This window comes from Camellia sinensis, chromosome 3, assembly GCF_055761805.1.
Source record: "Camellia sinensis isolate YWXY chromosome 3, ASM5576180v1, whole genome shotgun sequence".
Taxonomy (NCBI): domain Eukaryota; kingdom Viridiplantae; phylum Streptophyta; class Magnoliopsida; order Ericales; family Theaceae; genus Camellia; species Camellia sinensis.
The window spans coordinates 195192024-195208580 of NC_138963.1; the positions used below are offsets into that span (position 1 = coordinate 195192024).

The 16557-nt window shown below is 32.9% G+C and overlaps 2 protein-coding genes across 4 annotated transcripts; both read right to left on the bottom strand.

The window, feature by feature from the left end:
• Positions 1-294: 294 nt before the first annotated feature.
• Positions 295-9094, bottom strand: SUT4 (sucrose transporter 4). 3 transcript variants are annotated; one of them, XR_003651180.2, is made up of 7 exons: positions 8251-9094; positions 4578-5317; positions 4002-4065; positions 3874-3917; positions 2951-3110; positions 1561-1708; positions 295-418 (listed from the first exon to the last, which is right to left on the bottom strand). XR_003651180.2 is itself a non-coding variant. In XM_028271092.2 (6 exons), the coding sequence occupies exons 1-5, from the start codon at positions 8750-8752 to the stop codon at positions 2952-2954; spliced, it is 1509 nt and encodes a 502-aa protein (XP_028126893.1). In that variant the 5' UTR covers positions 8753-9094; the 3' UTR covers positions 1441-1708; position 2951. The 3 variants fall into 3 exon arrangements, 1 of the variants encoding a protein (XP_028126893.1); XR_003651179.2 differs by having other exon boundaries at positions 295-795; XM_028271092.2 differs by lacking the exon at positions 295-418 and having other exon boundaries at positions 1441-1708.
• Positions 9095-14330: 5236 nt separating this feature from the next.
• LOC114323498 (uncharacterized) lies at positions 14331-16032 on the bottom strand. The gene is made up of 2 exons (XM_028271113.2): positions 15804-16032; positions 14331-15716 (listed from the first exon to the last, which is right to left on the bottom strand). The coding sequence occupies exons 1-2, from the start codon at positions 15942-15944 to the stop codon at positions 15486-15488; spliced, it is 372 nt and encodes a 123-aa protein (XP_028126914.2). The 5' UTR covers positions 15945-16032; the 3' UTR covers positions 14331-15485.
• Positions 16033-16557: the final 525 nt, after the last annotated feature.

The window sequence follows — 16557 nt, forward strand, 5'->3', positions numbered from 1 at the left end:
TAAATTAAAATGACCATCCCAAGGGCTTAGGAATCAAAGTAGGCAATTTTTTTGTTTTTTCTTTTTAAGGAGAAAGTAGGAAAAGGCACATATTTCAAGTGGTAAACAGTGTGATTTACTCTATTTTCGTGAATTTACCTTGGCTATGGGTTAGTTCTGGGTCAACCTGAGTTATGTGTCATTTTCCATTAAAAAAAAGTACAGCAATCGTTGAAATTGGACCGAGTAGGAAAAAATGATAGTTTAGGGACCAAAGGGAGTGAGTCTTTTGAAATTTCACATCAAATCACAGCATTTGAAATCCAAAATTTAACATCAAATTCTGTTATTTGAAATCCATCTATCCAACGGCCCCTAAATGCTGGGACACTAGAATATGGCTCCATAATCATAGCGTCAAATTTTTCTTCATATCTACCTATGGAAAAATGGAAATTCTCAACATATTAGTTGGTAGGCACAGTTATTTAATATATTTTGGAAGATACATGAAATAAAAGAAAAACTAAACACATTAAGCTAAACAATTTCTAATATCAAATACTCCTAATAACCCTCCTAATAACCCCCCCCCCCCCCCCCCCCAAACAACCCCAAACACCATGCCAAGTCTTGAACCCCCAACCTCCCTTGTAGAAATGTTGGGGTGATGCCACTAGGCCACAATCGATCGATAACCTCTTCCTCTGTTGCATATTCCTTGGAATCTATGAGAAGACAGGTGAGATAAACACATCTAACATGCCCATTCACGCATCATTTATGTCACAAAACTACACTATTGTTGTTGTTGCTCTGCAAATACAGGAACTCAAAGTTGGCATATGCCCGACAATAGTTGCAACAAAAACATATATTATGCCCATAAATGAGTCATTTTCATCCCACATAGACAACAATGTTGTTGCTGCTCTATTACTGAACTCAATTCTTTATCCGTCACATGGACTAAAGATTATTGGGAAATTAACATGACAGTAGTCTTTGGGACAAATATTTACAAATCATTGCTAAGGTTTTAAGAATTACAGCTAAAATAGAACTTGCAAAACAAATAAGTGGAAACCAACCCATAGTTTGTAATATGTGCACGGTGCAAGTTACAAGTGTACAAAACCCTACACAGTTTGCATTTGCACCCAGCACAGTTAAAATTTGCAGCTGTTCACATATTGCACTTGTTCTAAGCACAAGTAACACGAACCTAACAAAACTTTGCAAATTGCACTTTAGCTGTCATTTCAAAAACCTTCCCACTGATTTGTAAATTTTTGCCCCAAATACCACTGTTACGTTATTTTCCCTAGATTATTTCATGTGCGAGTTTCCATTACTTAGTCAATAACCAGTAAAGGAAGATTGTATCCAGCTCAGCAGTAGTTCGAATAATGAAATACACACAGAATAACAAAACAACACAAAAACCTTTAGTAAGGGAAATTTAAAATGAATTGACACTATTATAAATCAACAGAACAATATATACTTACAAAATTCTTGATACTTGTCCACATTTTACTTTCCGTGTAAATAATGCAAAAATTTGATACAATAAATTACCTCATTGGTGGTCTCTGGACTTATCAGACCTGCATCATGGAATAGACAAAATGGCTATAAGCCCAATGACAACGGCTGCAACTGCTGCCACCACTAGAGCTGGTGACTTACCAACACCAAACGGTCCAATTCTGATAGACACCATAACCTGTTTGAGGATACCAAAACATCAATCATCTAAATGGCTAAATACACAAACATTCATTTATGACTAAAGGTCTTTCCTCTGAGAAATATTCTTTTGACATAATGTGTTATTATACAAGTCCACTCCTGGATTGAACCGCTGATGGGAAATTAACAATGCAGAAGGGAAGGCACATACTTTTCATGAGGAATAAATCCGAATCACTCATCAACAGCAACTTATCTGGGTAAGTCATTCTGGAGAGTAATCCAGAATGTGCAATCTATTTGCTTTTAGATGGTGATTAGCCATAGAGCTAACCTTTCTACAATATGGGTTTGTTCCTCATCAAAGTTGTTCTCCACTAAGGCCTCATTTGGGAACAGGCTAATTTAGTAACTTTTTGGCTATTTAGCTAAAAAGGTAGGTAAAAAAAACTTGTATGTTTGGGATGACTTTTTGGCTAATTATGAAAAGATGTGCAAAAAGTAGAGAGAAAAGAGAATCTTTGACTTTTTGGTATGGGTTGTTGGCTTTTTGGCTAATTTAGTAACTTTTTGGCTAATTGGCTAAAATAGCCTCTTGCCAAACGAGGCCTAAATGCACAGACAACTTCTTTCATATCACATTCAGTCACTGCTGTTGCATTATGAGTTAAGAGTGCCATTTTGTGCTTAAACTGTGTGGCAAGATGTCTGGTATGTATGTTGAGTAAGAGTAGTTTGTTCAGATGTCAACTTCATCCATGTTGCAAAATCCTAAGGTTGCATTTGGATTTATGGATTTAAAATGAAAATATTTGGGCACTAAACATTCAAGAAAAATAGCTCTAATTTAGATATGAAGTTCAGATGTGGATTTCAAAATTGAATTTAAGAGCTTAAACCATTACAGATTTGAAGGCCTAATGAAATAAGAACTCCCCTATGCTGAGGATTATAGTTGTACAAATATCATAATAAAACAATTCTTTTCATGAACACCTTTATCTGTCACATGGACTAAAGCTTTTTTCACATGGGTTCTCATTACTAAGTTAATAACCAATAAGTGGAGATTGTATCCAGCTCATTGGTAGTTCCAATGATGGAATACATAGAAAAACAAAACAAATAAAAACCTCAAGGGAAATTCAGAAAGAATGACACTATTATAAATCAATATAACACAAACCATTTACAAAATTCTTGATACTAGTCCACATTTTACTCTCCGTGTTGACAAAGAAAAAAAAAATTGCAAAAAATTGATACAACAAATTACCTCATTGGTGGCCCCTGGACTTAATAGGCCTGGATCGTGGAATAGCCAAGATGGCTATAAGCCCACCGACAAAGGCTGCAACTGCTGCCACAGCTAAAGCTGGTGAGTTACTACCACCAAATAGCTGATCCAATGGTCCACTCCCGAGAGAAACCACAATCTGTGATTAAAAACCAAAATATCATCACCTAAATGGCTAAAAACACAAACATTCAATTATATGCTACAGATGGCTTTTCCTCTGAGAAATCTTTTTTGACATAACATTCTATTAGACAAGTCCACTCCTTTCACTTATTTAAAACAGGTAGTAGAAAGGTTAAACAAGAAGCACCAATAAAAACAATAGCTAAACATATTGCAAGGATAAAGAAAACCAATCGTGAAAATCTCTCATAATCAGTAAAGACACTGTCCTCTAGCTAGGGGCAGTTGAATTGCATGCTTCATGTGAATCTCATTATTTTGGAAAATAATCAAAACATGTCATTATACAATTGCCTAAGCATGATGTTAAGGTTGCTTCAATGTGCTTTTGGTGGGTTGGCAAAAGATGAAAATTATTATAATTATCTATTTGCTTCGCTATGAAGGCAACGTCTTCCCAATTAGACGGTGTAATTGTGCCCTTATATAAGAACTATTGTATAGCATACGCCAAAATCAATTTATTTTATTTTTTCATATATATGATTGTCCAACATTATTTTTTTATAATCATATCTTATAATTTTCAATTCAATTCAATTCAATTCACGATTGTCAAAATTATGAATTTGATTCACCATGCAATTAGTTATTAAATAGATTCTGTAAGACTGCCAACTCATGCCATTTTAATTTTGTGGTGCATAAAAAAGGAAAGGAACCGATTGATATTTATTACCAGTACCAAAAAATAACAAGGCAACAGTAAAATATACCTGTGGGATCACAATTGCCAGATTCAGAACACCCATTGATAAACCTGCAATAGATTAAACCATCAACATAAGCACTCTAATCACCACATCTGCAAAGACAAAAGTAAAAGCATCCAATAATAACCCACCTTGGCCAAGTCCTAAAGACTCAATACGTGTAGATATCAAGGCATATGGAACACTGTAAGTGATCTGCAAAGAATTGTTTCAGGAAACACAAATCACATGGTCAAACAGAATTCTATCAAAATTCACAGCACCACTGAAAGAATATTTAGATGAAAATATCGGAACTGTCAACCTCACTCTAGTCCAAGGCAATCCCAATGTCTAGGTTCAAATCTCACAACAGCTACACAATGCAACTTCCCCTTTCCCTATTCCCCTCTTACCGATTGAAAAAACAAAAACAAAACAAAACAAAACTCACTATGACCTCCTCCTCATTGGTTCAGAAACTGAAACAGTTTGAGAATGTTTAATTGTTAAAAATGAATATCTGGAGATTCTGGACTCTTAGATTTTTCAATAATTAGTTTGAGAATTAAACAAGACTTTTATAGGTGAAAATGTTGGTACTGTAAAAAGTATTTAAAACTCCACAAGAGAAGGCAGTTAATTTTTGAAATTTTTCCTTTAAATTCTGTGAGCAAATGACCAGAAGATGACACAATAATCTTGTTAAGGAGAATGGAGCAACTTACTGCCAAAGGAATCCCAAGAATAGCAAAAACTACTACTGCAGCAGCTACAACACCATTTGGAGGTAGATTATCACCTACTTTATCCATATTGTTTGCAATGTAGGAAATTATGATCATTAATACAAAGCACAGAGACATCATGATGTTTGAAATCCCCCACACAACACCGGACCCCAATTTCCGGCACAATATCTCCATGAGCAATGAAGTTGTACCAAGAAGCACTGAATTCAACATCAGACCAAATGCGCCCATGCTGACTCCAAGATTATAATTCTTCCCTTCATTTGGCTCACCTCCATATATATCTCGACCCATCCAATCAGTATCATAGAGAAGAAACGGAAACCAGCCAATCCAAGTCAAAGAAGTAACAAGCAAGATAACCCAAATGGGCCCCGAGAGATATTTAAATGTTCCAAACAGTTCCCAGAAGAAAGCTTCTTCAGCATGGCTCGACTGTTCAGGCATTTGTTCATGCAAGTGGGAGGACCCATGGTTCAGGGGCAGCTCATCGGTGGCTGAAATGCTTATATATGTAGTGATAGCAATGAAAGCAATGTCAAGAAAGAAAGCAGACTTGAGATTGGCACAGTTAGCATCGCATGCAGAGGTGACTGTGAATGTGAAAATCTTGAACCAACCGCTGTATGATCCAGTAGCATAGCCAAGTATATTACCCACAGCCATAAACAGTGAAAAATATGCATTTGCCACTCGATTTCTGCGTTGATCGTTACCTAAAATGAAAGAAAGTTTCAAGAATGCAAACATCCATTTTTTCTTTGCAAATTTTTTAACAGACAAGTGCATGTGCTGGTGCAAAGGAGTGGAGCTGGCGTTTTTTTCAAAAGAAAACCACAAAAGCTGCATATAACCTAAATAATATTTTCTCTAACAAAGAAATCAATGCTAGGTGCATCATTCTTATCTTCTAGTGTAATATCTATTTGGTAAAGGATAAAATAAATAGAGCCTGCCCTACCCTATTATGATTTCCTTTAAAAAAACTACCGTACAACTTGAAGACAAGTTGCTCTAGCCCACCCAAAAACCTTTGTTTATGCTCTCCCCCTAAAGATTACATAAAAAACAAAGCTTCCAAAAGGAAGTTGATAAAGTTTATTACATTGTGGTTAATCAATTTTAGTATGAAATGTAGTGAGGTCAATGACTCAATAAAAGGTCGTGTCTCCATTCACCAACTAAAAAAGGATATAAAATGCTTTTATAACAACCATATATTCAAGTGCTAAAAATTTGCTAATAATCATTATAAACATTAAAAAAAATTTAAATTTAGTGCTGAAATATTTTTTTGAAATAAGTTTATTAAGTTGTGGTTTATCAATTTCAGTATGAAATGTAGTGAGGTCAATGCCTCAATAAATGGTAGTGTCTCCATTCACCAACTATTAAAGGATATAAAATGCTTTTATAACAACTATATATTCAAGTGCTAAAAATTTGTTAATAATCAGTATAAACATTAAAAATGTTTTAAATTTAGTGCTGAAATATTTTTTTGAGTAGTAAACTTTAGTGTTTAAATATGTGCATTGGCAATGTGTTAATGGTTTACTAGATATCTAAGAACTGCAGACATAAAAACGCAACATGGACATGTTGACATGATAATTTTCAAAAAATGCATAACATTACACATTACACATGGGAGACACTTGCAAAAATATAAAATTTTCTATATTTATTATATGACATATATATCAATATTTCATTTAAAGATAATACAAAAAATGAAGCATAACACTAATTTCTAAAGTCTAAATAAGTAAGGATTAATAAGGGTAAATCTATATTACTTTTCTTTTATCATTCAATCCCAAGTTATTTTCTTCAAACTTATAATATGTTTCATGTGTGTTTACAAGATACATATGTCCCCCCAAGTGTTGAAAAATGTGTACCGAGTAGAAAAAAGAATAAGACATATTTGGAAGTGTTTGACAAGTGTCAATGTCAGAAACAGACACAATACCTTCTTACAAGTGTTTGCACTTCTTAGCTAGCTACAATTGCAACTTTTCCCTTGATCTCTATTACAATTAAAACCATGCTTGCTAGCAATTACACAATTACAAAAATTCTATAGGTATGTGACACAACCAATAGTTCTAGTTGTGGCTGCAAGACCTACCGATAGTGATACCACAATTACATAATGCTTACAAAATATAATAAAAACAAAAGGAAAAACAAGATAACTTACTAAGGCCCTTTGGTACATTAAAAATAGAACAAACACCCTTGTAATCACTAAAATTACACTAACTCCCCGATTAGAGTTTGTTTGGTGGTGTTAACATATCACACATACTTGCGATTTTATCTTTAATATAATAACCATAATTTTCAAAATTTTAACAAAAGTCAAATGCAATAAAATAAAATAAAAAGGTAGTTAAACATGTTTGTAAACAATACATGAAAGCCTCCATCGCTACTTTCTTCGGGATGGTCATGATTCTCACTATTACCTTCTTTAGTGTGATAACAACCACTTCATCACCATCATAAGCAACCCACTATCTATTTATTTATGTGTAATGACTCCCGAACCCCCTATCACAAGCAAAGGATAATTTTGGTACTAAAACACTTAAAAATGGTTGACGTTATGAAAATTATTAACAGTAACTTAACAGAGGAAAGGTTCGTGTATATTGACAAATAAAATAAGGAAGATAACGTAATTTTAGAAAACTCGGTGGAGATCCCTATAATTTTCGGATACCTCAGGGTGACATCTATGTAATTAGTTATTTATTTTATCTATGTTTCTCAATTCAAAATTTTCAGACTTACATATCTAGGGCAAATTTCAATTACTCCCTCTGTTATATATGGCATGTGCACATAACTCCCTATCATTTGAAAATAACCATTTTCAACCCCGGTGGGTTGCAGACTAAAATGCAATGTCACATTTTTTAATCTAAATTACCAATAAATGCATTACACGTGCCTATATTTTCAAAATGACAAGGAATTATCTACATAACATATACTACCAAGTGTAAATCGAAAGGATCAGTTCAGAAGAGAAGAAGAAGATGAGGATATGTACATAAATTTGTAAGTGTGGTTAACGTGCAGCGCCCAGAGAAGATTAAATGGTTATCTAAATGACATCTTTAATCAAAAAAATAAAAATAAAAAATTTGAATCGAGAAAAAAAAAGAAGGTTGTCTAAATGACATCATGTGCACATGATCTATACCACAGGACTAAAGTGAAATTTATTCTTGTATCTAAACCATGACATGTGTGTCTCCCAAGGAAAATTCTACAGTACGCACTCCCTGTAAGGGTATGCATGCCACATGTGATATGTGATATTTTTATAAATTTTTTTTTTCTTCGATTGGTACAAACAAGCACAGACATGGAAGCTGTCGTAACTTTTGATACTGGTAAAGCAATGATGGATATAGATAGCGTTGATTTTAAATGCTAATTTTGATTTTTCAGGACCGTATGGTTCAATCGAACCCGGTTTATTCCGGTTCACCAGCTAAACAAGTTGTTTTTGGCAAGCCTCTCCAATCCAATCCTTGGAAACACTGATTAGGGTTTCATTCAGCACCAAATAAACGAATATTTACAATAAAACCAAAATTTCAACCAACAACAAGAAGTATATTGATTTTACCTGTGAGATCGGCAAGCAGAGCTCTGCAAGGTCCCTGAGTCACATTATTAGCAACATCGAGCAACCAAAACCCTACCACAAACGCACAGATCGCAGCCACCTTAACTTCGCCTCTATTTCTGTCACCAAACAACCATCCAATATCGGCAGCGTATCCGATGATGACAACGGCGACGATAATCGAAGCGGCTCCGGCAACGATGAAGGGCCTCCGGCGGCCGAACTTGCTGGTGCAGCGATCGCTCATGTGGCCGACCAGCGGCTGCACGAAGAAGCCGGAGATCGGGCCGCAGAGCCATATCACGGAGGCGAAGGCGTGAGGAATCCCTAGCTCCTGAACGTAGGGAGTCAAGAGAGAGAGCTGTAGAGCCCATCCGAACTGTATTCCGCAAGCCACTGAGGCTACTCTGAACACCTTCCTCAGAGGCACTCTCGGTCGAACAGGCGGCACCACCGCCGGCCGATCCCTAGTACGGCGGCGATCGGCTTCCGGAACCGCCATCCCGATGATCGAGAATCAATCGATTTAACAGAGCATGAAATTTGATGAATTTGATTCTCCCTTATTTTCTCTCTCTATAACGGACTGTTGGGGGTGGCGGTGTTGATGAGTTGCAGTGCGGCGTCAGGTGTTGGAGAGTGTTGGAGGATAAAATGCCCTCTTTTGTGGAGGTAATTACGGATATGGGATATGGGATATGGGAATGGAATAGGGGGAAAGTAATTGATGGATGGATGGATGGATGGATGGATGGAAGGAAGGGCAAAATATGTAGGGGTTAAAGAGAGACTATCAGAGTGTGGTTTCGTACTGTAGTGGCGAAACTCAACCACCAGTCCGTTTAATTTAAATTATTTTGATATGTTTAATTTAACTTAATAATATAATTTATAACTTTTTATAAGTCATAAATCAGTTTATTCTTTGAGTGGGATAGGAGATACTTAATTTATAAGTCAGAAATCAACTTATGTTCATAATTATAAGTTATAAGCGGTTAAGGGATAAACTATAAGTACTTTCCCACAGCTCTGCCAAACAGGGCCTATAACTTATAACTTAACAGTTTATAACTTATAGCTGTAAACATAAATTGATTTTTGACTTATAAATTAAGTTTCTCTTCCCCCACTCAATGAATTTTTGACTTACAAAAAACTATAAGGTGTATTGTTCAACTAAACCAAACAAATCAAAATAGCTTAAATTAAGCTAAAAACTGAAATAAACTGGAAATAAGTCTTACTAAACAGGGCTAATGACAATGAAAAAATTATTAGAGTCGTTTGATTTATATCTCAAGATATAAATTTTTTATTTAAAATTTTGTTTAGTTTAAATGTTTTAAAAAAAATTAATTAATTTTTTTGTTCTACATATTAATTAATTACTTTTTTCTCTTCTCTCTCCTTTTCAATCTTTTTTTTTCTCATATACATCTATTCAACTATAACAAAATATCAAATCATTTCAAACTCTCAAATTCTAAAACTATTTTCAAAATATACAATCAAACAATTTTTAAAAAAAATTCTAAACTCTGTCTCTAAATTTTTTTAAAAAAAATTATCTTAAAACATAAACTAAACACGCCCATTATTTAGGCCAAGTTTGGAAAGTCTCAAAAAAGTCAAAAAGTCAAAAAATTACTCAAAAAGTTAAAAAAGTTATCACTATTCATCAAAAGTCAACAATTACGGTTGCACAACTCTCAATATTAATTTTTCTATACACATTAATTTATACAATTTTTTAATACATATTTTTCTATAAAAAGTCAAAAAGTTAACCCAAACATTCATATTTTCAACCTCAACTTTTTAGTCTAAAAAAATAAAAAGTACACTTATTTAGGACACCTCAAACAACTCCTTATTTCTGAGATAAGTTAAAGTGATATTTTAATTTGATTATTATTAATTAAATCATTACGATGTATTACATTTCTATAATGAGACATTAACACTAACCAATAACTTTCCATGACTTGGTCGGTTTCATTTTTTTAAAAATATTTTTCAAAAAATTCTATTTTTTTATTTTTCATATTTTTTTATTTTTGTTGAATTTTTTTAATATTTTAACCAATTTTTTTTACTTTTAAGATATACCAAAAATACAAAAAAAATACGAAAATTCAATACTTTTTTGTATTTTTATGTATTTATTAATTTTTTAAAATATTTTTTCACAAATTTTTTACTTTTTAGATATATTTAAGTAAGGTACATCTAAAAAAGTAAAAAAAAAATGTTTAAAATTTTAAAAATATTCATTAAAAACAAAAAAATACAAAAAATCAAAAAACTCAATTTTTAAAAAATTTAATCCAAAAACTCAAACCAAATATGTGTTGTAACAACACGTCAAAGGATTTAGAAAAAAATTAAAAATATATATATAGACAAGAAAAATTATTGGTTGGTTCAAAAGTATTATGTTACTATATTTTTAATTAATCATAAATTCTTATGTCTTTTTATATTTTCAAATTACTTAATACAAAATTATAGGTAGCGTTTGGTAAAATTTTAAAATTATGATTTACTAATATAATTGTATTTTGAGTTGTGAGTTTTTGAATTATGATTTGAAAATAGAAAATTTGTTTGGTTATGAGTTTTAAATTTTTGGTGTGACATATGAATTGAGAAAAATTGTTTGGTTATGAGTTTTGAATTTTTGATGTGACATATGAATTGAGAAAAATTGTTTGGTTATGAGTTTTGAAAAGAGTTTTTAAAACTTAATTGAAAACCTTATAACTCATAACCAAACTCACAACTCAAAACTCTATTGAAAATTCTATTCAAAACTCATAACCAAACTCTTTTTAAAATTCAATTCAAAAAAATAATTTGTCATTTTGGTCTAAAAAATAATTTTTATATTTAAAAAATATCAAAAAAATATAATTTTTGTTTAAATAACAGGTGGTGATTGGTAATTGCAAAAAAAAAAAAGAAAAAAAGAAGGAAAAGAAAAAGTACTGTTCCGGTCAATTAGCCGGACATCCAGAGGATGTCAGGGGATTACTGAATCAACCAAAAATTCAAAAATTATCTAATTTATCAAACATGTTTGCAAAAATATGTTTTAAAATTAATTTAAAATCATAATTTAAAAAGTAAAACCATACATAATATTCAAATATAAAGATGAAAAGTTAATTAGAAACTCACACCAAACCCACAGTCATGAATTTTAACCAGCAGAAGAGAAGTGAGAGCATCTCCATCGGTTGAACAAAATTTTTACTAAGGTCTCGTTTGGGAACAGATTAATTTAGTAATTTTTTAATTATTTGACTAAAATATGAGCTAAAAAATAGTACGTTTGGGATAACTTTTTGACTTTTTACGAAAAGATGTGCAAAAAGTAGAGATAAAAGAGAATCTTTGACTTTTTGGTATGGGTTGTTGGTTTTTTTGCTAATTTAGTAACTTTTTGACTTTTTGACTAAAAGGGAGGGTTCTCAAACAAGGCCTAAATTTGAGTAAAAAAAAGGCATTTGGCTCAATCTGATATTAATCACTCCAATGGTATACTGTAACTTTCATCAAAACGTACCAGACATCCGGGGGATGACGGCCGGTCAACTGGCTGGTCGACCGGAAAGAGCAAAATCTGTACAATTCTGTAATTGAATTTTCAAGCTTAAGGGTCATCCGGGGGTGGATCCCAGTGTAAAATTTGTACAAAATTTTGCTCAAAATTGGTCATTCGGTGGGTCATCTGGTGGGTTATTCGGTAGTGAAAATACAACGGTAATAAATAGTGTTTTGATGAAAGACCCAGACCATTCTCAATTTGGTAAAATTTTTGTTCAATTTTCAATTTAATATCAATTTGATGAAACTATTAGAAAAAAAAAAAAAAATTTTTATCAAATTTTAAATCTGATAAGTATATAATTTGATACACCATTAAAGACGGCCAGAGGCACGGTATTCAGCACTAACCAATAACCTCTCATCAGACAGCCAGATATTTATGAAGTCCGCTAATTGGATGGCCGGTTTATTCTGGATTTCCTGAAATTGATTTGATTGGTTTATTGGCATGAATTCGCATAATTCATAAAATAAAATGAAAAAAAGTTAATTGGACATTAATAATTATATTGAAAATTTTATTTTTTAAAAAATTAAGATTTGATTTCTACAATAAAATAATTTAAGTTCTTTGCTTTGTCAATTTAAATTATAATTTTTTATTTATTTTTAATTTAAAATATTTATTTAATTTCATTAAGTAAAACCAACACAAAAAATTATATTTTAGTCATTAAATTCAATATAGATTTATATAAAATGTCTAAAATATTTTTTTTATCAACTTTACTTAACAAAATAGACACATGATTTAAATTAAAAATAAATGAAAATATTATGATTTAAATTGATAAAATTAAAATTTCAGAATTTATTTTGTTATAAAGATCAAATTCTATTTTTTTTAATGATTTTTATAAATATATTTGTATTAAAATGAACTGAAAATATATTTTTAAATTAAATATTTTATTTTTAAGACATAATTTGACCATTCGGAAATGTTCCATCAGAATAATTTTTTCATTAAGCTTTATGCAAAGATTAATTTGTGTATCTGATGAATGCTCTAGGGAAAACAGTTTGGTTTAAGTTTCAAAGCATAATTTTACCTTTATATTTGAATTCTATATTTGATTTAAATTTTTAAAATTTGATTCAAAAGTCACATTTGAATACACATTCCAATGCATGTTTAGCAGAGTAGAGTTTTTAAATTTTGAATTTGCGGATTAGGTCTTCTCGGTCGTCCGTTCGGACATCCTCTAGACGTCTGGTTGGTTGACTAGAACAGTTTTTTTTTTTTTACAATTGTAACTTGTTATTTGAAAACAAAAAATTTATATTTATTTTAAATATTTTTTAAATATAAAAAATTATTGTTTTTAGGCTGTTCTTAAACAAAATAATTAAAAAAAATTCCAACCAAATATATAATCAAAAGTAATTTTAAAGCACTAGCTAAATATTTTTTTAAACAAAAAATAATATATATATATATATATATATTTTTTAATATTTTAAATAAAAAAATTATTTTTTTCAATAATTATTTTTTTGAATTAAATTTTAAAAAGAGTTTGGTTATGAGGTTTGAATAGAATTTTCAATAAAGTTTTGAATTGTGTGTTTAGTTAAGAGTTATAAGTTTTTAAATTAAGTTTTCAAAATTCATAACTAAACAATTTTTTTCATTTCAAAAATTCAAAACTCTTTTCAAAACTCATAATCATACAAATTTTCTCTTTTCAAATCATGATTTAACAACTCACAAACTCAAAATACAATTCCATTATTAAATTATGATTCTAAAGCTAAACCAAACACTACCTAATAAATCAATAATCTTGCTTTAATTGTTCCCGCATATTCAAAATCTTATGATATAAGGATAAAAAATTCTTATAAAAAATTTAACCAGCATTAATCAAACAAGGTGATCCAAGATTATTTCTCACCACTCTTCCCTAAATCAATTTAATCATGTCCCATCTTATTTCTTGTGATGAACATGTATGAACTAGTTTAATCTTTTTTTAGTATGACTAGTGGTTGTGGAAGAGTAAAAATATTTATCTGAAACTCAAACGCAAAAACATTAGCCCAAAGCCCAAGTCCAACCAAGTAGGACGAATCAAGAGAAAAGACCATGTTATCGATAGGTCCATTAGATGAAGAGACAGTGCCAAGTGACCAAAGCTTGAATAAAAATCGCCTTCTAGAAAGAGATCTACAGAATGCAAGGATGCCTTTAGATCCATTCATAATCAACGGTGAGGACCACAATTGTAAGAGATAGGGGCATAGGTTCAGCATACCTAAACGACACAGCCATATAATGAACTTAATCGGACGGAGGGAGCAATCGACAAGTTGGCCACTAACGCCTGACATAATCTAAGCCACACACAACAAGATGATCCAACAGTAAAGGATCAAAACAACCTGGCCACTTGCTTGACTAAAGTCTGGTAGCAAGTAGAGCCCTTAGATACTAATCCAATGACCGAAGCCCAAGACAAAAACATTATAAAAAGAGGAATAAGTAAAAACAGCAGAGGTAACAAAAAAGAAGACAAGTCTTTCTTTTTAACAAAAGACCATATGACAGGATATCATTCTAACTTGACCGTCGAAGGATCCTCCCGACCATCTCTGATCGGGAGTGATCACTAATGAATTGGTTTCTCTTTGTAAAGTAAATAAATGAGCACTTCATCTCGCTTTCCTTGTGGAGAAGATTTTTATCTTTCACAATTGACGCCTTCTGTGGAAAGGATGAGAAGATAACCTATCATTCTCTAGAAGAAATACTAAGCGATCATCAAAACACACCAATCGAAAATATGGCGAGTCTAAACTTCGGCCATAATTCCAAAGTGGCACCCGAAGACTTAGAAAAAATAATCCCCTCGCCAGATAATGAAGATCAACGAGCTCAACTCATAGATCAGTTGGTGGCACAAGTCGAAGCCCTCAAAGAAGAACTATGCTTGGCCTAAAGTAAACCCAACACCCAAATAAAGACTACCGAGATTCACAGGAAGACCGGTCCTCAGGGAACGGCCAGCCAAACAGCTAGCAGCCACCTTGATCGGACACAGAGAAAGCGCTAGGTCACCTGAAGAGAGGACTCCAAGGATTACCAGAAGAATGACTTGAGAAGTTGGCTTGATGGATGAACATGGGGAAATTCTAAGCCCGTTCGAAGAAAGCTCTTCACATAAGAACTAGCTTCGCTATTCTCCCGAGTAATAGATAGTGTCAACCCACCGAGAGGTTCACCTCACCAAAGTTTAACCTATATGATGGCAAAAGAAATCCGACTAGCCACATTCAGCATTATACTCAAGCCATGACATTGTGAAGCAATAATGATCCAATCATGTACTGAATGTTCTCCTCAAGCGTAGGTGAGATGGCACTTTTATGGTATTATAAACTAGAAGTCTGATCAGTCAGTGACTGGAAGCAATTGCAGCAAGCGTTCATCTCACGCTTTATCACCAACAACCAACCACCAAAAGAATTACAGACATCCATTCGTTTTCAAACAGTATGTTCTCCAACTTGGCGAACCACACTTCATAGATGGCAGTGGCTTCATTACATCCCTCCTCCTTGGTAGCATTCACCCCATTCGAAAGACTTGTCTTCGAAGCAGAAAGAGCAACAAAAAGTTACTTTTTCTCCTCCTTCAAAGCAATAATCTCCTGTGACGAAGACTTCAGCACAAAATCCATTGTATGAAGTTTCTTCTCAACCTCAGCTGTCTTACCTTCAGATGCTACCAGCCAAAGCTCCAGCTCATTTACTCTCTCATTTTGCCTATCCCTAGAAGTCTTCAGCTTGTCGGTTGCCTTAATCATTCTATCATGATAAGCCATAGCCTCATAAGTAGAAAACAGACCCTGCAAAAACAACAGGAGGAGAGATATAAAGCAAAAGGAAATCCACAAATACCAAAGAGCAATGAGAATAATGACAAAACTATTTACCACTAGGGAGAAGTGTAAGGCCTGCGAGAAAACGGCCACGTCAGATTGTTTGGCTTGCCGAGCAACATCCGTATGAAAGATAGAGTTGCGTATAATGGCGGATGTAACTTTGGCACTGCCTATAGTTGTATCAGCGTTCATTATCGAGCAATCCTTTAGGGTAGGTATAAAGATGATCGACGAACCTGCGGCCACTGTTTCCGAAACAGAGGCTACAAAAGAGATAATAACATCGATAGCAACAAAAGAATCTGATCAGATCTTTTTACGAACCAATATCACTTGGTCAGAAAGACATATGCTTGACCTCTGACTGGATGGATGAGGATGAACATTTTCAGTAGAGGCCACGACAAAAGAGGGCAGAAAAATATCCATTACCATGATTAGCGACCACGGGGCAGATTAGTGGCAGTAAAATCAGAAACAGCTTGGAAGGCTGAGTGTAATAACCCCGACTCATGATTAACGTTAATCTATGCTTAACTATACCTAATAAGTAATTAAGACAAAATTCTGAGTTAATTACATGTGCATTGCATTATTTGTGTTTATATCTGTCTGTAGTAGAAATATCTGTTTCTATTTCTATTTTGTTCTGTGAATTGAAGGCCTTATCAGCATTTGATCATGAAATTGACTTGGCTGGATATTTTCACTGCCAACAAGTTAAAGCCGAACATCAACGACCCACTGGTTTGCTACAGCCGCTTCCAATACCGGAATGGAAATTGGAGCACATTACCATGAACTT

Bases quoted from the DNA above. Each gene is read 5' to 3' on its own strand.
- SUT4 (XM_028271092.2), bottom strand. From the start codon at position 8,752: ATGGCGGTTCCGGAAGCCGATCGCCGCCGTACTAGGGATCGGCCGGCG. The intron at 4,066-4,577 runs GTAAGTTGCTCC...AATTCTTTGCAG, and splicing joins TTCTTGGGATTCCTTTGGCA to ATCACTTACAGTGTTCCATA. The intron at 3,918-4,001 runs GTGGGTTATTAT...AATCTATTGCAG, and splicing joins GTCTTTAGGACTTGGCCAAG to GTTTATCAATGGGTGTTCTG.
- LOC114323498 (XM_028271113.2), bottom strand. From the start codon at position 15,944: ATGAACGCTGATACAACTATAGGCAGTGCCAAAGTTACATCCGCCATT. The intron at 15,717-15,803 runs GTAAATAGTTTT...TTGTTTTTGCAG, and splicing joins CCTTACACTTCTCCCTAGTG to GGTCTGTTTTCTACTTATGA.